The 20,910-nt window shown below is 40.9% G+C and overlaps 2 protein-coding genes across 4 annotated transcripts; one reads left to right on the top strand and one right to left on the bottom strand.

The window, feature by feature from the left end:
- Positions 1 to 934: 934 nt before the first annotated feature.
- On the top strand, positions 935 to 11,381 carry ddx21 (DEAD (Asp-Glu-Ala-Asp) box helicase 21). Its single transcript, XM_026224709.1, is given in 16 exon segments — positions 935 to 1,098; positions 2,691 to 2,833; positions 2,835 to 3,033; positions 3,301 to 3,373; positions 3,455 to 3,633; positions 5,807 to 5,924; positions 6,045 to 6,230; positions 6,729 to 6,874; positions 7,314 to 7,463; positions 7,752 to 7,913; positions 8,120 to 8,239; positions 8,764 to 8,837; positions 8,917 to 9,076; positions 9,181 to 9,315; positions 10,673 to 10,717; positions 10,882 to 11,381. Coding segments are annotated over 16 exon segments (2,241 nt in total). The 5' UTR covers positions 935 to 993; the 3' UTR covers positions 11,128 to 11,381.
- On the bottom strand, positions 11,286 to 18,202 carry irf1a (interferon regulatory factor 1a). Of its 3 annotated transcripts, XM_026224716.1 has the most exons (7): positions 15,837 to 18,202; positions 14,497 to 14,596; positions 13,623 to 13,802; positions 13,242 to 13,478; positions 13,115 to 13,167; positions 11,955 to 12,048; positions 11,286 to 11,826 (listed from the first exon to the last, which is right to left on the bottom strand). In XM_026224716.1, exons 1-7 carry the CDS (start codon positions 15,921 to 15,923, stop codon positions 11,747 to 11,749), a joined length of 831 nt encoding a protein of 276 aa, XP_026080501.1. In that variant the 5' UTR covers positions 15,924 to 18,202; the 3' UTR covers positions 11,286 to 11,746. The 3 variants fall into 3 exon arrangements, with proteins under 3 accessions (XP_026080501.1, XP_026080500.1, XP_026080502.1); XM_026224715.1 differs by having other exon boundaries at positions 11,286 to 12,048; XM_026224717.1 differs by having other exon boundaries at positions 11,286 to 12,048; positions 13,242 to 13,334.
- Positions 18,203 to 20,910: the final 2,708 nt, after the last annotated feature.

Genomic DNA, 20,910 nt, shown 5'->3' with positions numbered 1-20,910 from the left:
TAAGCTGCCAGATCAGACAAAAAATATAAATTCAAGATGCACTGAATCTGGTAAGAACGCATTTAATCTTTCTAGTCTTTCCTAATGGAATTTAAATGCTTATTTGGAAATGTGCTTTGTAGCGATTGGATTATTATTTTCACTTAATTATTTGGATTGAATACACACGTTCTGTTAACGTGCTGTTAACGTGCTATTTATGTTGATATTTATTTTACTGATATTACTATTAAATATTATTAGTGACGTTCACAGCGCCGGTCAGCACCGTCATTAACATTTTTATAAACCCTTTTAGCAATTTAAAACATGTTAACATCACTGCAAAAAGAGATATCTAATAAAAAAAATCAATATTTATTCACCTAGTATAATAATAGTAATTTCTCTGCCTCGTGTCCCGCATTGTCCCGCAAAATCAGGTCTGCTGACCTGCAACAGAGCAATAGCCAGGTGGTCACCCTACGATCGACTGAAACACGGAAACCAGCGGCACGCGGTGTGAACGGAGCTTTAACCTGTTTTTATACAGTCTGTGGCTTTAACACGTGGAAATGAATTTTGACCCATGTGGCGTTCCGTACAGCGTGGCGCAGTTATCTTTGTACTGCGTCACATGATTTAGAATTTCTAGACAAGAAATGAACACAGAGCATGTTCTGCCGGGGGAGGGGCTAGCCACTGAGCCTATTTACAATTGGTCAAATTCACAGCGGAAGCGTTTTCTGATTGGACATGGCAACAAAGTGGAATTTTTTTTTATTACCATCAAAATCTTTTGCTGTTTGAATGTTAATGTTTTTGATCAATCTCTCTTTTACATGAACATTTATTTAGGTTCTCTCACTGTTAGGCAGCAGAATGTCGCGTGCTTTAAATGTAGCTCCGCCCCCTGCACGCTAGTGTTTCGCTCCTGTGAATGAGCGCTTCCTTCCTCCCCACCTCGCTTCCGATTCTTTCTTTTCCTCCGGTGCGATCTCAGTACGGTCGCACATGTCCATCTGCCGCACAACATCTAGAATGCCGTCTAAGACCCTGCCAGCCGCCGAGCCGAACGCCCTGATGGAGGAGGTGGAGAGCGGCCCGCCGCTGCTGAAGGTGAGAGCGGGTCCACACAGCGCTGACTGACGCTATATGATCACACACACACACCGCTAACGGTACCGTCCTTAAGAGTCCAGGGCGCGTATCACTTCTGCTCTGTTCGAGTCGGAATTCACACACTGCACGGTTTGGGGATTTGTTTTGTTTGTTTGTTTCCCCCAAAAGTATTCATTAACTCACGTAAAGTCGAAATATGTGACGTAAGTTACATCTGCGATCACGTGTGATTAGCATGAACACTAACAGCACGTGTGTGTGTTGAGTTAGCGGCTATAACTAATATTAACGAATAGCGCTCTGTCATAACTGGGAAGCGACTGAGAAAGGATAAAATAAGAATCCACTGACATTTTATCAGAATAAATGGTCCATGACTTGTTTCATTTTAAAATATTAGAGCACAGAACCGGTGTTGTGTAATAATCGGTTCCTGTCTTAAACCGTTCCCGTGGGAGGAGTTTACGTGAATATATTCATGAGTTCCCGTGTTGTGGGCGTGTCCTTGAAACAAACGAACGGAACTTGTGATAATATTATTAGTGCACGCTCCTCAAATCACTGCTTGTTTCATGGATTATTTTGAACAGGTAATGTGTACATTTTACACATTTAATAGCGTTAAATTAAAGTTTTTCACAGGAACCGAACAAAACACAAGACCAGTTATAAGAGTTTTAATTATTTTTTATTATTGAAATGTATCTGAAAGCTGAATAAATATTTCCATTGTTGTATGGTTTATTATGAGGACAATATATGAAAATCTGGAATCTGAGGGTTTAAAAAAAATCTAAATGCTGAGAAAATCATCTTTAAAGTTGTTCAAATGAAGTTCTTAGCAATGTATATTACTAATCAAAAATAAAGTTTTGGTATATTTACAGTAGGAAATTTACTAAATATCTTCATGAACATGATCTTTACTTAATCCAATGAATTTTGTCATAAAAGAAAAATGTGTAATTTTGACCCATACAATGTATTTTTGGCTATTGCTACAAATATAGCCCAGAGACACCGATAACATTGGCATTAAATCACAAAAACTAGTGAACTGGAGGTGTTTATGAAAGTCATATTGTACTTTTTAATGTGTGAGAGTATTAGTCGTGTACAATCAGTGGATGGGGAAAAAAGATAAATAATACAATAATAGAATACTAGAAATATCTCAATCTGTGATGTGCAGATGAATACGTTTTTATCAAATAAATACAGCCTTGATGAGCATAAGAAGCTTCATCTTACTGATCCCACACTTTTGAACGGTAGTGTGTATACACACACACACACACAACTAAAAAAACAAGTAGATCCAATGGAAAAGAATAGATAAAGCTAGTGTTAAAGGCCTTTTTTGTAAAGAAACAGAGAGAGCAAGTGTTAGACGGTCAAGTCAACAAAAATATAAAACAGAATTAGAATAGAGAGTGCTAGAGATACTGAAGTGAAATGACGAGTAGTTATCTAATAAAAGATCAATAATCCGACATGATAGAAGAATGTGTAGCGTTATTTCTCTGCTATGATCATCATAAAGGATCAGTGACACATTCTTGTTAGATGAGCCTCTCCTTTCTCTCCAGAAAAAGAAAAAGAAAACGAAAGAGCAGAAGGAGACGGCCGAGGCAGAGTGTGATTCGCCGGCTCCTAAGAAGAGGAAGGCTGAGAAGATGCCCACCGAGAGCACAGACATGAACGGGAACACGGACACAAGCCAGGTCAAGGTAACCCATTTCTCCTGATCTCATGGAAATCATTATTCTGCAGCTCGTGTGTCTTACCGAGATCTCTGTCCAGCTGAAAAAGAAGAAGAAGGTGAAGGTGGAGGAGGTGATGGTTAACGGAGACACTGCGAAGACATCTGTACCAGCATCAGTGGACACACCTGGAGCGTCCAGCGAGGACTCGGACAGCGACCGCGAGAAAGTGTGTACACGTCTACACTTCTGTTCACATATCCCCAAATCTACAAACAGCTGTAATATTATATTTAATTAAAAGGTTGATATATGTATTTTGATAATATCTGATTGTAAGCAACACTATCACAATCATCAGAGATGGAGCGGTCAGAAGCAGTTATATGTGTGAATACAATGGCATTAGTTCCCCATCAGCATGTCCCTTCAGGGGCTCCGTAGAGCACCAGTAATCCAGATTTGGTGATTTCTGATGATCTGATCCTTTCTGTAGGAAACTCCAGAGCAGAAAGAAGGAGCCTTCTCTAACTTCAGGATCTCCCCGAACACCATCAAACTGCTGCAGGGTAACGCCGCTCACACCGCCTCGTGGACCGCTGCTCAGATACACTGACACTTTGAGCTGAAGTAGTTTCTCTCTCTTCTAGCCCGTGGTGTTTCGTATCTCTTTGACATCCAAGTGAAGACCTTTAACTCTGTGTATGATGGGAAGGATGTGATCGGTCAGGCGAGGACCGGCACGGGGAAGACCTTCTCGTTCGCTGTTCCTCTGGTGGAGAAGCTGCAGTCCGGAGCGGAGGACAAGAGAAGAGGCCGGGCCCCGAAGGTACTGATCGATGAACGTGATGGACTGTAGCGCTGCGGTGCGGCTCACGCTGGACACCAGGGCTTTTAACATGACACGAGATATACAGTGCTGCTCAACAGAGCACTCGTCAAAATGATGCTGTTCTGCTTTTATATATATATATACAGAAATACAGACATGCAACAATGAAGTAAAACAGTCTAAACCTCTACACAACTAACCTACTGACAGATTTTCAATATGAATATACTATATATGTGCACCTATACAAAGACTGCAGACCTTACAGAGTCACATTGAGTGCAGACGTTTGCAAGCCTCAGTTATGTAGTGCCAGTCAGAGTCTTGTGCTGAAGCTCAGTGGTGCATCCTGGGATACTGAAGGATGACGGGGAGGTCATGCGTGTGCTGTGCACTTATTTACTGGTTTGCTTCATATTCAAGAGTAATATATTTCTGTTAAATGTGAAACCGTACTGTTTCACAGATCATGCGTGCGTCAGTGTTTGTGTAATGAACAAAACCTCCGGCATTCAGTGACAGGATTCATATTTAAACCCTCTTTTTGCATTTTAATATTCACAGACACTAGTCCATATCACAATTCAAATTGAGTTACAGACCTACTTTTGATTATTCATCCAAAAATGGATGGATCCCGTGGCATTCGGTGCTATAGAGTGAATCAGGGATGGACTCCACGCTCCCGTCTAATGATGAAGGCTAAAACATGCTGGCTTACAAACATTATTAACACAGTTATTAGTAGTGGTTGATGATGTATCGGCCGATATTTGGCATATTTTAGATCGGTTAAGTTGTTCTGCTTGGGCGATGTGTTGGATGCAGGACTTTTATTTTGACGTCGCTGAGAGCAGCAGCACACACTCTCTCTCTCGTTCACCGTCATCGATCAGAAGCCTGTCTAATAATCAGAGAACGGTTGAACAAATGAATCGAAAAGTATTCTAACGATCGCTTTTATATTATCGGGAACCGTAAGGGAAACGTACTTCTCGTTTGCCGTCAGCATTCAGCTAACACACATCGTTTAAAGCCCTTTGAAAGTGTAATTTCACAGTAGTTGCAGCTGTGAGATCTTGTGAAGTGTGTGTCAGTATGTTTCCTGATGCTGTGTGCTCTGTGTGACGGTCATCTGGACAGGACGAGAGGTCAGCTTCAAACTCCTGATTTCAAATTATGATGACTTATGCATTTGCACACAGTCATATTCATATCATTCTTACTGCGTGCTGCATGTTAAATGAGGGTTAGCCTGGCTTTAGTTGATAAAAATATGATTACCAAAGCACAGAATCTTCCCAGATTACGGAGTGCCCTGATGGTTACAGTGTTTACTTGCTATTTGTTTATGTATATTAAAATATTTATTTGTGAAAATACTGTAATAGAATAATAGAAACAGGAAGTTGTAGTTAGACTACTAGTTATTAGTTTCTCTCCACAACAAATCCTCTAAAGACAATCCAGAAACAATTAATTTAAGGTGAACGGATGCCTACCTCTCTCATTTGGCACGAATCCAAATATTTCCATATCCGTGACACATCTGGGTGTTGAAATGTTGTTATAGGCTAGGCTTCATCGATGTGAAACCTCATCCTTCATCACAGTGAGGCGCTGGTCAGGCTGACCGCAGCGCAGCAGCTCAATGTTTCATACGTTTCTTTATTTTAATGTTGAGTCTGTGAGGTGCCGGCGTGATATACCAGCACTGGATGGTTATGCAGATAGACAGATAGATTGCAAAATAAAGACTACTTTCTGCCGTCTCTGTTTCCTTTCAGAGAACTCAGGAACACGTCACAATAAACTGAAACTCAGCGCATTCTTTTCTTTCGTTTTGTTAATCCGTCAATGATGGAAGTGAAATATATTTAGTGTATTGGCGCATATATTCATGCCATTTTAACGAAATTTGGCACCGATTGACACAATTTGGTCGGTACCCTTAAAAGTAATTAGGACAGGACAGTATGCAGACAGGAAGTGAAGTGGAAGGAGGGATTGGGAAAGGTGCACGAGCCGGGACTCGAGCCCGGGACACCCAAAGCACAACCGCACTATATGTCACTTGGTGCATGGTTTTTTATCTTGAGAACTGAATTTAGTTGAATGTGTCCACATCTGTGTCCAGTGTTAAATTAATGTGTGATGTGTGTCCACACAGGTGCTGGTTCTGACACCCACTCGTGAGCTGGCCATCCAGGTGTCCAAAGACTTCAAAGACGTCACCAGGAAGCTGTCGGTCACCTGTTTCTACGGAGGAAGTTCATACAACCCACAGAGTAGGGGCTTCATCATCACAGGCTTGCTTTTAGACTGAATGATCAATGACAGGAAGTCATTTGTAGTTTAGTGTAGTAAGGTTAGGTGTTATTAACCTGAGGATTGACTTGTGTCTTCAGTGGAAGCCATCCGCAATGGCATCGACATACTGGTGGGAACGCCGGGCCGCATCCGAGACCATCTGCAGAATAACAAGCTGGATCTGTCTCAGCTGAAGCACGTGGTGCTGGACGAGGTCGACCAGATGCTGGACATGGGCTTCGCTGAGCAGGTGGAGGAGATCCTGTCTGCGTCCTACAAGAAAGGTGATCCCCACACCTCATGCTCCTGAGCACACGGTGTTCGCCCGAGCAGAAGATAAAAGCTAAACCACGAGAGCCGTGACAGATCTACTTTAGGGCTGTGCGATTTGGAGAAAATCTCAAATTGTGAATAATATATATATATATATATATATATATATATAAATAAATAATATTGTCAATTTTGACAAAGTCAAGCTTCAGCTTAATATTGTCAGTAGTGTGCAGCACAGTATGAATCTCATTACACTGAAAAAACTCTATCACAGAAATTCTTATGGTTTCCATTAAAACATTTACAAAATAACAACATTTTTTGTAGATTGATTTGGGAATGATTGGAGCATGTCCCCGATCCATGCCATGTTTCCCCGGTACCTGTTTGATCTCAGAGTAATATCATGTCCACATCACAAGCTTTGCACTGATCAAATCTCAGCGTCTCAAATGGCGATTCGATCTCGATTGTCTGAACAGTGTTTCTGAACCTTTCTCTCACAGATGCAGAGGAGAAGCCGCAGACGCTGCTGTTCTCAGCGACCTGTCCCTCCTGGGTTTACGACGTGGCCAAGAAATACATGCGCTCTCAGTTCATCCATGTGGACCTCATCGGGAAGAAGACCCAGAAAGCGGCCACCACAGTGGAGGTAATGCCACGTGAATATAGTGGTGCTCGTCCGGCAGAATAAAGCTCATATAAACACAAAGAAAACATGGTTTGAAGAACAAAATGTGTATAAGCATCTTAACATTTCTTATTAATGCTTAAAAGCATTTAGTGAAATCTGTCACAGTGTGTCTACAACATTACATCAGTCGAGGGTTTCCTCCTCTAGGTGGAGACAGTCATTTATATATATTCATCTGACCTGTGTAGAAGTGGTCAGTTACTGATCTGTGGAATCTTGCTGCTTCAGAACAGAACAAACTGTTTTCTCATTACCTGTGTAATTAGCTTTTTTTAAACTTATATGTAATGATTAATAATTGGATGACACCCGTTCCCTGTGCCTGCCGTCCTCCGTTATACGCATCAGTTCTTGTTCTTGAGCGTGTGCCGTGTCTGAGCTGTTCTCTGTCGCGCAGCACCTGGCCATCGCCTGTCACTGGTCTCAGCGGGCGTCCGTCATCGGTGATGTCGTCCAGGTGTACAGCGGCAGCCACGGCCGGACCATCGTCTTCTGCGAGACCAAGAGAGAGGCCACGGAGCTCTCCATGAACACCTCCATCAAACAGGTGCATGATGAATCTGAGCCTAGTGTGTGTATGGAGGGATGGGGACTCGAGAGCTGATGGGATGTTTTACAAAAACAACAGCTCGTTGCACTACTTCTGCTTCATTGCACATGCACGGGACTGTCCTGTCTCGGTTTACGTGTGCTCTCAGATGAATTAATAATGATCTACAGTACACCACCCCTTTCAGTGCGGTCAGAATGTCATTGGGATTGATTGAGGTGTTTGCATGCAGGCTCTTCAGTCTGATTGAGTATTATTAAGATGTTCTTAACTGTTGTGGTTCAGAGTGCGCAGTCGCTGCACGGAGACATTCCTCAGAAACAGAGAGAGATCACGCTCAAGGGCTTCAGGAACGGCACGTTCGAGGTGTTGGTGGCCACTAATGTGGCGGCGCGTGGCCTGGACATCCCCGAGGTGGACCTGGTCATTCAGTGCTCTCCTCCAAACGTACGCTTGCCTCTTTTACTTGACCTGCTCTTGATTTCCTCTACTCCATAATTCAGTTCTAGTTAGTGTGTTCATACATGTGGCCAGTTCTTTTACATGTTTCTTTCATTTCTATTTGGTCTTGTTTTTGCCTTTGAGTCCCTGCTGATTGGATCTCTGTAGTTTAAGATGCTCTTTAACAGTGTAGACTTGTGTTGTGACTGCAGGATGTGGAATCATATATCCACCGGTCTGGACGGACTGGAAGAGCCGGAAGAACTGGCATCTGCATCTGTTTTTACCAGCGGAAGGAGGAGAGCCAGCTCAAGTTTGTGGAGCAGAAAGCGGTGAGACACCGTCAGCGGTTCATTAACCACTGAACATGGGTTGAGCAACAAATGATGGATAAAGTGTGCGATCAGACAAGACGCTGACGAAACCATTCAAAAAGCTTTATTTGTCCATAAATCTTGTCCAGGATCTCTTTATTATTATTGTATTATTTATATGTGACCCTGGAGCACAAAACCAGTCATAACAGTCCATTTTCTGAAATTAAGATAAATACATCATCTGAAAGCTGAATATATCATCTTTCCGTTGATGTGTGGTTTGTTAGAAGTACAATATTTGTCTGAGATACAACTATTTGAAGATCTGGAATCTGAGGGAACAAAAAAATATCAAAATATTGCGAAAATTATCTCTAAAGTCCAAATAAAAGACACATTTTAATAAAGTAAATTGTGACACTTTTATTGGACTGAGATGTCCCGGTTGTCCTGTATCGATGCTGTAAATGAACCACAGTGTCATCAGATGATCAAATGATGGTTGGTTGATAGCTGTTTCTTGTGTTCGCCTGCTCCAGGGAATCACCTTCAAACGTGTCGGAGTCCCAACAGCCAACGACATCATCCAGTCCTCCAGTAAAGACGCCATGAGGTCCGAGACCTTCTCATACACAGTAATGTCTTCAGTGGATGTATGAGAATGTGAACGTGATGTATGCTGCTGTTGACAGGTTCCTGGACTCGGTCCCGGCCGTGGCGGTGGGGTATTTCCGCGAGGCGGCGCGTGAACTGATCGAGCAGCGCGGGGCGGAGGAGGCGCTGGCGGCGGCCCTCGCTCACATATCAGGAGCCACCGCCCTGGAGAACAGATCCCTCATCAGCTCCGACGCTGTACGTCAACACCACAGCTAACACTTCACACAGGATCTGCAAACACTAAACATTTCCAATACAGTGCTGGGAATCTGTGTGACACTCCTGTCTTGTTCTCTCAGGGGTTCACCACCATGATACTGAACTGCTCTCAGGAAATGCACAACATCGGTTACGCCTGGCGCGGGCTGAAGGAGCAGCTCGGAGAGGGAATCGATGAGCACATCAAGCGCATGACCTTCCTCAAGGGCAAGATGGTACGTCTGTGTTTTCCTGAAGCCAAGACGTCATTTAGGACAACATCCAGTCTGATGTGTTTGCTGGGATGCACTGCCAAAACGTATGATTAGAAACGAATGACAGCAAAAGAATAGCAGAATTGAAGTAACGTTTATATATTTGTACTCTCAGTGAATCTAAATCTGCATTAGGGGTGTAATATTACATTTTCCTTAATAGATTTCTCTTTTTTTTTTTTGTTCTGTGTTATGAATTAGTAGTGAGAGTAGGGATGTGTGGTGTTTTGACATTGAGTATATCGCAAAAACCATTAGAAGCGATGAACATTGGACCATCCCCTACACTCATACATGACATGAAGTCTAGTGAACGTATATTACTGTATGTTCTTTCACTGCGTGATTCAGTCTATTAAAATACACCTAGAATTATCACAAAATTCAAGACATTGGGGCAGAAAATCTATATATTAATACCACTTCATATAGTTACCGTATTTTCCGGACTATAAGTCACACTATTTATCATAGTTTGGCTGGTCCTGCGACTTATTTATCAAAATTAATTTGACATGAACCAAGAGAAAACATTACCGTCTACAGCCGCGAGAAGGCGCTCTATGCTGCCCTGTAGCGCCCTCTCGCTGCTGGAGACGGTAATGTTTTCTCTTGGTTCTTGGCTCTAAATAATTAAATTCTCCAAAAATTACCATCATTAAAAACGTGATTGATTTTTTTTAAAAACCATTTGCATTTTTTTTTGCTCTCTTTTGACAACAATAATTTGAAACACAGCACTGGTTTCGGTCTCGGAGCGACATGATGATGATTAGTTCAGTTTAAATGATTCGGTTCAATCACAACGACTCACTTATTAACAGTGACCTGCTGCCACCTGCTGGCCGTTTAAATACACGTGTAACTGCAGGTTAAAAACATTCCTGTCCTGTTAAACAGTGTGTGAACACATCTAAATCCCTCTTCAGACGCAGCTTCTGTGTGTCGTCTGCACTGCAGAGATTCATTTAGTTAAGGGATTCATAATTCACTGAATAAATGGAAGAATCTGACTCAAGATTATGGACACTTTTAGAAAAAATGGCTTTATAGAAGTAAAATTATTTTAAACTAATTGGAAAAGATTAATTTCTATCTCTGCTGTGAGCTGACCACCACAGAACATGAAGAACATCAAAAACTGTCAGCTGTCCACGCACAGTAACACACTCAGAACATCATCTGATTATCGTTTGCATAGAAATCTCACAAAATATTGAGATATAATTTTTTGAGACCGAGGATCTGCATCTCTGTTTGTTTTTGAGAGTTCAGGGCTTTGTTTCTAACAGCTCCTGTGTGTGTGTGTTTCTCTCAGGGTGTGTGCTTCGACGTCCCGGCCAACAAAGTGAAAGAGATGCAGGTATGACGATGCACTTGTGTGTTTGAGCGGCTTGTACAGCGACGCTGCAGGGACGTGTCTGTACACACGGGCGTCTTCTTTCCCAAGCCACTTCCATGTGTTTGAGAGTCGGGTTTCACTAATGGAGGCTTGTCAACATAGCTCGTGTTTCTGTGTCTGTGCAGGACAAGTGGCAGGACAGCCGGCGCTGGCAGCTGAGCGTGGCCACGGAGCTCCCCGAGATGCAGGAGAGCATGCGGCAGAACAGCGAGCGACCCTCCGGAGGCTTCGGGGGACGAGGACGCCGCTCCTTTGGCTTTAGAGGAGGAAACAGCTCCGGTGGCAGAAGAGGAGGAGGAGGGCGAGGAGGAGGAGGAAGAGGCGGAGGCGGCGGTCAGAAACGCAGCTTCAGCCAGGCCTTCAATTACTGATCTGGACTCTGGGTCGTGTTTTTACTGCCATTTTGCTCTTTACTGGAGCCATCAAATATGCTGATTGCTTTAACTCGCAGTTACGCTATTTATACATTCTGTCCCACTGATATTAAAGTGGTGTTTAAACTACAGCACCGCTGTGTTTCATTGCTTGTAAAACTGTCTTGCTCTTCCAATGTGGGCTGGAATGACATGATCTTGAAAGAAATCACATTGTGGTAATATGATTAAAATCTCCCGACTTTTTTACAGTCTCTGAAAAGAAAGAAGCCTGTGATTATTAGTCGAAATGACCACGTTTCATCCAGCTAATCAAGGTCTTATATTTGGAGTTAAACGGGGACAGCCCTGGCAGATGCAGGAGGGAATGAAGCCACACAGTTTAATCCAAAGCATAAACTCAAGATTTATTGAAAAGTTTGGCAAACAAATAAAAATAGCTGATGTCTTCTTTAGTGACCAAGAAATTGTCATTTAGCATAATTTAACATAATTACAACTCAAAATCATTCAGGCACAGTTTCACTGTCCACTTATTAACATTAATGACTTTTTTTCTTCAGTTGCACTGCAAAAAATACAAATGCAGTAGTATGAACCTGCTGGTTTAGTGGGTCTAGTCGTATTGACCTGACGAGGTATTGTGAACGTTACAGTCAGTCTGGAAGGAGTAACCAGAAAACTCCATCGTCTCACCTGAAATCAGAGGAGTTCATACATAATTATTAAAATGATCAAATGGTTAGGTGGAACACTGTTGAAATGTGTTCTCTGGAATAGCAGTGTTCTCTGGGAATAGCAGTAGGATGTTGAGGTTTTCTTACACAGGCATCCCATCCACATGGAGTTGGGTCTCCAGCCCCGGTCGCTCTCGTACGAGGGACTCCAGTGCTCCGGGTGCTTCAGGTGATCCACGATCTGCAGAATCAATGCACACAGTCTCAAATCAAACATAACTAGAAAAGAGTCGTTCAGAACAAACCTTGGCGTTGGCTTGGCAAAGCATTAGCTGGACCTGAGATGAGTTCATGAAGGCCACATTCACCCAAAAATAACAATTGTGTTATTTAGATGTGTTGAAGAATGCTGGTAACCGTTGATGGTCCCCATGGGGTGAATAAATTACCATTTTTATTTTTGGGTTAACTATCCATTTAAAGTGTTTTTTTTTGTTTGTTTTTTTTTTTGAGTGGTTGACTGATACAAATTATTATTATTATTATTAAAAAAAATTTTTTACCTAAGTAAATGGATAACCTCAACTTTCTGTTCCCAATAACAATAGAAGCCTGTTTCTGCCACTGATTAAAAAATAAGAAGGTAATTGTGCATTTATATCTCAAAATTCTGAGAGAAAAGAAAGACACAACCTTGTTTTATTTTTATTTAGTGGCGGGAACAGACTTCCATACAAAACAGGTATCCTAAAGGACAAAATACTATAGTAATTTATAGTAAATACTAGTAACTTGAACCATACTATAGTAAAGTACTTGAGTTCATTTGTTGTGGTAATTTAACTATAGTGATATAAACAAATAACCCAATAAGGTACTAAGATTTCTACAACTATAGGGTATATTATACAACAATACACTACAGTTTACTATAGTCAAAACTATAGTATACTACAGAATTTTTTGCATTTATCAGTACACTACAGTATTCTGTAGCATTCATTAAAGTGTTGTAAATACTATCATATATGCAGTATAATAATACACTTTACTATAGTAAGGTATGATTCAAAAACATTAGTATTTACTATAAGATACAGTATTTTTTTAAGTTTCAGGGTAAGTTGCCTTTACAACAATTTTAAGATGGTTGTTCCTGCTGAGAGCAAGGCCGCTGAAGATGTCTTTATTCATGCAAGTGAGCCGTTTTTAATCTTTAGCATCCTGAGATCTCTAACGCTCGAGTCGACTCCTAACCTGTGTTTGTGGTTTGTCAAGCCAACATGTCCATCAGAGAGAGATCTTACCTTCAGCACAGCTTCTCTTTTCTCGTGCTCATCTGTTTTGTTCAGCTGCAGTCCTGTGGAGATCATTCATTAGTCACTTATAAACCTCCGCTAGACTTAGTTCTTGTCCACAGATGAGTACAGTTACCCTGTGAGAAGGTGATGACTGGTCTCTCCTCCTCCACACGCTTGGCTTCAGCCGTGGCACTGCCTCGGTTGTCTGTGAGCTTCCAGAAGGCCTCTGTATCCATACGGGAAAGATATGACATCTCCATTAAAGTAGGGAAGGACGTTTGTGTCTTAGCTGTAAATCTCTCCAGTGGTATGTTCCTCTGTGTTTGTGGAGACATTGCTGCTTTACTGTCGGTATCCAAACACCTTAAAGCTAAAGAGAAACCTCATCACAAACTCAGACTTCTTATGCACTCATGAGAATAACCCAAATCACCTTTAGGAACTCAATATACACAGATGCACTATATGTGAAGTATTCAGTAATATCCCGAAAGGTTCATATATGTGCAGATACCTTTGTGTCTTTTGACTGTTTTGCTGTGTGGGAGGAGAATATAAACTCTGAAAGCGTTGTGGCCTTTCTTGACGCTCTTGTCCTGAAGCTCTTTGACGTCTGTCAGGGAGTTGAGCGCACATCGGAAGTTTGCTTTCCACGTCTTTGGATCGGGTTTGTCTGTGCCGGGTTTGTATCGCCCTGAAATCCACAAGAGGAGAGGAGAGTATTCCTGGTCTGAACTTTCATAGCTGAACTTCTCTTTTAAACATGTTTGGTAAAATTACAAATAATATAACGGCTACATTGAATGAGCAGTTCTGGTGCTTCATCTGGACATTTCAAAAGATTCAAAATAAGACAAAACCTCTTCAACTATTTCTATTTGTCAAACTCTGATTCTTTTCACCTCAAGATCACTGTCAAAAATAAATCTTTTTGGGAAAGCATCATCTAAAGGGGGTTGACATTTTCAAATGAAAAGACATTCAGACCTTTGATAGGGACTTCATTATCTGAAGGCTGAGTGTTTGTGGATGAGTTTCACAGACTCAAAACATCAAGCGAAACTTGACACTACAGCAAATGTTCATTCACTTCATGAAAATACAGATTTGGACACTCATAGGTCTTGTTCCTTAGGGTAACCAATGCATGTAGTACCATTAAATAAGACACATGTTAGTATATAGTATATTTATCTATTTGTAAACTGTAATCATTCAAAGTCTTTACAGTGTTTTCATTTATTTATATGACATTGTGATCATTTCCTGACAAACGAGTGACAAAATGTGAAAATGGAACACTTTATATATGAATCATGTCCTGTCTGCTTCATTAGTAATTTTGATCATTTTATCCATCTGCTGTGATCAGAAATCAGTCTGTGTACCTGTGTGGATGGCCCAGTTTCGGAACAGAGTCGCGTCCTTCTCGATATTCCAGCCGTGCCGGGCCGCATGCTTCCAGGGAATCTGGAAAACTCTGGCAGACTACGGAAACACAACACAAATATATAGAGACTGACGAATCTACCCTTACGAAAAAGAGGTTTATTCAAGTATTGAAATGCTCTTAAAATGAGATTCAAGCATACTTGTACTTAGAAAAAGTCTTGATATATTTGAGCTTCACTTGTGCTCCAGGAATCCAGGTTTTCATTGTTATATGGTAAGGGACATTATTACACATCTTCTGTACAGAATTCCCAAAACACAAGTGAAGAAGAAACCAAAACAGCAGATGCTTCCACACATAATCTAACACGATCATCAGACATAAAACAGCATCAAAACTGTGTAATGTGATGGAATAAATCATCGACCCATGAAGAGGTAATGACTGTCAAGCTTGGGGTGCTGGTCGACTCCATCTACGTTTTGATTATCATTCTGAATCCAATTCAGTCTTTTTATTACAGCTTTTTGTTCAAAATGTTTCTTTCTTCCTTTCTTCTTTATTTCTTACTTACTGTACATTCAAGTGTTTTTAAAAAAGAATGCATGAAGCTAGAATAAAATGTTTTTGTTCCCTAACAGATACCCTGTTCTTTCTGTTAATGTGTGTATGTTCAGATATTCATATAACAAAATGTATACAAATTAATACCTAAATAAGCACATACAGTATTAGTATACTTAGAGTATGATGTAAAATAAACGTAAAGAAAACATGAGTATACTTGCAGTATAATACTTTTATACTAGTAGTTTATTGAGACTATACCTCAATGTGTATTATCTTATTAGTTAACTATTACCAATGTGCATTTTAGTATAGTTGCAGTCTAAACTACAAACATAGAGGTAAACTAGTTGTGTACTCAAAGTTTGCTACTGTTATACTTAAAAGTATACTTTTATATTCTAGAAAGTGGGCCAATTTAGTCCCAAGGAGTATTGAAACAGTACACTTAAAAGTATACTACTAGAACACTGATATTTGTATACTCACTACATAAAGTATACTTACAATATACTTGAACTTTACTTAAGTGTACTAAAGTATTGCTTAGTTAGGACGCTTCATTTCCAGCGATATCCTCGACTTGATAACACAGATACTATTTAGACTGAACTGAGCTGGATGATGAGTGTTCACTATTATTCTTCTGTATACTGACACACATTTTCCTATTTGATACTGTAAAGCTGCTTTGACACAATCTTTAGTGCTAAAAGTGCTCTATAAATGAAGGTTTCTTGAAGCAGCTCTGTTAACTACAGATCTCACCTGGTCCAGCCACACGACTCCAGGGTATGTGCCGGATTCGATCTGTTCCTCCAGCCACGGCCGCAGCCGCAGACGTCCCTGATGCATCTCGACGGACGGCCCTCAGTGTGCTTCTCCAGGAGTCTGTGTGACGGTCTTCAGTGTCGCCGCACCATCACACGCATGCACCACTGAAATCAGTGGCACGCACTCACATTACAGGAGGAAACTTCACACCTCAGTCTGTCAGTCAAAGCTCATACCTGCACCAACAGGTTTGGAGGGTTTCCTCACAACTGGGTAGATTTCTGTGGTACTGAGGTACCCGGCACAGTCCCGCCCCTATGCTTCAAACGCTATTTTGATTTATTCCACTGAAGGGGACACAAATACATCAGTACAGTCACTAATATTAACGAAAGAATAGCTGGAGAAGGTATTTCCTGGAGGGCCAAACAAATAAACAAAATACCGCAGGAGAATCTTCAGCTTCAGCTGATAAAGGGAGGTATTTAGCTCTGTGCGGCGGTGCTTTGAGGTTTCTCCAGTGTTATTGTAAGAGTGGTAAAATGCCCTTGAGAGTTACACTTCAGATTCTTATCAGGCAGTCGTGTGTTCTTGGTTACATTTTTGTGCTTCGACTCGTTTCCCATGAACTTCACTGAGCTGTTTATGCATCTTAGGTATTTTCCAATGAAACGATTATTAGTCTTGCTCTTTTCACAGTCAAGTCATTGCAAATATGTTGTTCTAATTAACAGTTCCAGCAAACAAACACGGAATGAATGTCAAAACAGTTCTTTCTCAACCAGTCCATACAGACCATAGTTTGATCGCTGATTAAACGTTATTCTGAAATTAAAATATTCTGAATCAGGCCCATTTGGTAGTTCAGGTTTGTGTTTACAGCTGATAAAATGAGCATATGGAAAGCTAACCTTTATTATCTATGAATTACTCATGCATATTAATGTCAGTCGTGACGATACTAATGTGTAAGTAGATTTAGGAGTCTTGCGTAATGCACACATTCATCATTTACAGCACGCAGCACCAAGATGCATGAAATATATATGATATATATGACATCAGAGGTACACACACACACACACACAAGACACAAATTGCATAGTTTACATGTTTGGAACCTTTTCTCCTTTATCTTCAGGTTGCATCGTACGTGCAGAACAGAAATGTGATATTTTAAGGATTGTGATTAACACACTCTTAATGACTGTAATTATGTAACGATGTTGTCTCTGGAGCTAGTCTGACAGCTACATACATCATATCAGTGTCATTTGAAACCACACCAACAAGTGCTGCTCAATCAGAAATAGGACATGAAATCTGAAATCCACATATTCAGGACAAAATTTGACACACTGGTTTCCATATAGTAGAACTGGTTAACTTAAACAAAGCTGGAGAAGGTGCTAGCCCTCAGCCCTCATCACACACATCTTAATCTACCTCTGACTGTAATGAAGCGTACCACTGACTCACAGTTTCATGTTTGACTCAGATTAGCTGTGGTTGTCAAAGGTAGCCACAGTATCAGTATCACTGAATGACCTAATAACAGGAGTAGATAATGACGTCTCACACACACACACACACACACACACATAGACCTATACACACACGTTAACTTCTTCTGCTACCGACAAGGAACTAAAAAAAAAATCATAGACAGTACATACACACAAGATATCAAAAGCTCAAAGACAGGTGAGAGACACAGACTAAATGTGACAGTCATTCTAATTATTAATTGATTTTTATTGGGACCATTTCATTACAATGTTGCTCAAGTAATTCAAAGTTGTTGTTCCTTATGTATTTACTTTGAATATAATTTATTTTCTTATTTGCAGTTGTCCCTTGCCGTCCATGACCCAAATCAGAGCCCGGACCTAGCACTATTTTCATGCCCTAGGTGGCTAGTTTCCTATGGTGTTAACTACAAAACCTTTACACAAGTCTAATGTTCTCCTTCATCATTTGCTATATGGTTTATTTCCCACACAGATGTGTTGTGTATCGTCAGTGCTCTGCTGCTGTACTTCACTCGCCGATCACCAGAGGCTCTCAGCGGATCTTTTGTGTTTGTTCTTGAGTGTCTCTCTGTTGGTTGTGTTGTGCTGTCTGTGTTTTGGTTACCTATGTGTGTCTGTTGTATTGTAAGCCCTGCTGGTTTTACCAACTGTTGCTTTGTTCATGAAATATTTAAACTCAAGGACTTTCCACATTCCATTCGCTTCTCTCTGTCAGTCCATACCTGTCCTATCACAGGGGGAAAATTTTTTATATTTTATACCATAATGTGTCTGTGTGTGTGTGTATGTGTGTGTGTGTGTGTGTGTGTGTGTGTGTGTGTGTGTGTGTCTGTGTGTGTGTGTGTAGGATATATGTAGTATATTTTCATGATTTCTAAAAATCATGTGACACTGAAGACTGGAGGAATGATGCTGAAAATACAGCTGCACATCACAGAAATAAATTACACTTTAACACAGATTCACATAGAAAGAGATATTTTAAATAGTAAAACTATTTCACAATATTACTGCTGTATTTTACATTAAAAGCCTTACTGTTCAAAAACTTTTGCCTGGTAGTGTATATTCTCCACTTGGGTCTCCACCTCCATCTGTCCCAGGTCTTTTTTAAACTATGGGGGTGTTTTTTCCCCCAGAGTTCCCTGTTGTCCTTGGCTTCAATTGGTTCCCCTATGAAAAAGAAGTTTATTCAAGTGTGCTGTTAGTCAAGTCACCTTTATTTATATAGTGCTTTAAACAAAATACATTGCGTCAAAGCACTGAACAACATTCATTTGGAAAACAGTGTCTCAATAATGCAAAATGATAGTTAAAGGCAGTTCATCATTGAATTCAGTGATGTCATCTCTGTTCAGTTTAAGTAGTGTCTGTGCATTTATTTGCAATCAAGTCAATGATATCGCTGTAGATGAAGTGACCCCAACTAAGCAAGCCAGAGGTGACAGCGACAAGGAACCGAAACTCCATCGGTGACAGAATGGAGAAAAAAACCTTGGGAGAAACCAGGCTCAGTTGGGGTCAGTTCTCCTCTGACCAGACGAAACCAGTAGTTCAATTCCAGACTGCAGCAAAGTCAGATTGTGCAGAAGAATCATCTGTTTCCTGTGGTCTTGTCCTGGTGCTCCTCTGAAACAAGGTCTTTACAGGGGATCTGTATCTGGGGCTCTAGTTGTCCTGGTCTCCGCTGTCTTTCAGGGATGTAGAGGTCCTTTCTAGGTGCTGATCCACCATCTGGTCTGGAAACGTACTGGATCCGGGTGACTGCAGTGACCATCTGATCTGGATACAGACTGGATCTGGTGGCTACGGTGACCTCGGAACAAGAGAGAAACAGACAAATATTAGCGTAGATGCCATTCTTCTAATGATGTAGAAAGTACGGTGTTATGTGAAGTGTTCCCGGTTCCGGTTTACCTAATTAATGCAGCCTAAAAATCCTTTAACGGATTTGGATATTAAAAGCATATTAGTATGTTATGTGTATGCCAGGTTAAAGAGATGGGTCTTTAATCTAGATTTAAACTGCAAGAGTGTGTCTGCCTCCAGAACAATGTTAGGTAGGTTATTCCAGAGTTTAGGAGCCAAATAGGAAAAGGATCTGCCGCCCGCAGTTGATTTTGATATTCTAGGCTAACTAAGCAAACTGCAGGGGGTCCATTAAGGGTCCAGTGATGTCCTTCAGATAAGCCAGAACCATTTTTTCAAACGACTTCATGGCGACAGATGTAAGAGCCACAGGTCTGTAGTCGTTAAATTTTGTTATCTTGGGGGTTTTTTTGAAAGGGGATGATGGTGGAGCATTTGAAGCAGGATGGCACTTCACACAACTCTGTTGAAGATCTCTGAAAAGATGGGGGCGAACTGGTCTGCACAGGTTTTCAGACAGGCTGGTATAACACCATCTGGGCCTGGTGCTTTTCTTCTTGTGTTCTTCTGTTCAGTTAACAAAAAGCACTTCTAGATTTGAACAGCACATCTTTAACACAGTTACATCTGTACACCACCGCTCAGTGATGTAAAAGCATGTCCCGCCGCCGCGCGATTTCCCTGTTGATTCTGTGTCACGATCCGCTCTGAACAGCTGAAAGTCCGGCAGATGGAGCACGCTGTCGGGTATGGTGTCATTCAGCCAGGCTTCCGTGAAACACAGAGCAGCAGAGTGTGATAAATCCTTATTTGTCCAGGACAGCTGAAGGAGTTCGTCCGTATTGTTGGGTAGAGAGCGGAGATTTGCCAGATGAAGTCGGGGCCAGAGCCATCTCTCAACTCTGGTCAGGGGCAACCCTTATGAAACAAAAATATATTGCCGTATATTGGAAAATATCATGTAATGTATTAGGCATATATTCTTATATATATTTATTTTTTCCCAATATATTGCAATATATTGAAAGCGGCAATCATTTGTATATTTTGCAATATATTATATAATATATGTATCATCAATATATTATTAAATGTATTCAAATATATAAAATATTAGAAAATAAAAAGGGAAAATAATATATTACAATATATCACAATATATTTTCCTTTCGTTAGGGAATAGATGTTTCTCAACTCAGGTCAGGGGCCAGAGCCAACAGACATTTCTTCCTCATTCTCCTTTTTTTGGCTGAGGTTAAGGAGATAGCTGCTGTCATCATAGGGCTTGTAAGTGAATTGACTGATGGGCTTTACTGTGGAGCAGCCAGCATTTCTGGGGTGAGGACTGAGAAGGTGCTTTGAACTGAAGACTGGAAAATGGATGCATATTTGAGCGCTGTTTGATGTAATGGGTGTAATGGGGGTAGTGGGTGAAACATTGCCAAGCTACGAAACATGTTATCTGTTTCTGATGCAGAAAAGCTAGTTCATGCATTCATGACCTCTAGACTGGACTATTGTAATGCACTTCTAGGTGGTTGTCCTGCTTCTTCAATAAACAAGCTACAGGTCGTCCAAAATGCAGCAGCTAGAGTCCTTACCAGATCAAGAAAATATGATCATATTACCACAATTGTACAGTCTCTGCACTGTCTACCTATTAAGTT

The sequence above is a fragment of the Carassius auratus genome, chromosome 38 (genome assembly GCF_003368295.1).
Source record: "Carassius auratus strain Wakin chromosome 38, ASM336829v1, whole genome shotgun sequence".
NCBI lineage: Eukaryota > Metazoa > Chordata > Actinopteri > Cypriniformes > Cyprinidae > Carassius > Carassius auratus.
The sequence above is the reverse complement of the archived record's forward strand: the minus strand, read 5'-3'. Positions and strand labels throughout refer to the sequence as shown.

Coding starts and splice junctions, on each gene's coding strand:
- irf1a (XM_026224715.1), bottom strand. CDS start 15,923: ATGCATCAGGGACGTCTGCGGCTGCGGCCGTGGCTGGAGGAACAGATC. Junction 14,597..15,836: donor GAGTCGTGTGGCTGGACCAG/GTGAGATCTGTA, acceptor GTGTTTCCGTAG/TCTGCCAGAGTTTTCCAGAT. Junction 13,168..13,241: donor AGTCATCACCTTCTCACAGG/GTAACTGTACTC, acceptor TGATCTCCACAG/GACTGCAGCTGAACAAAACA.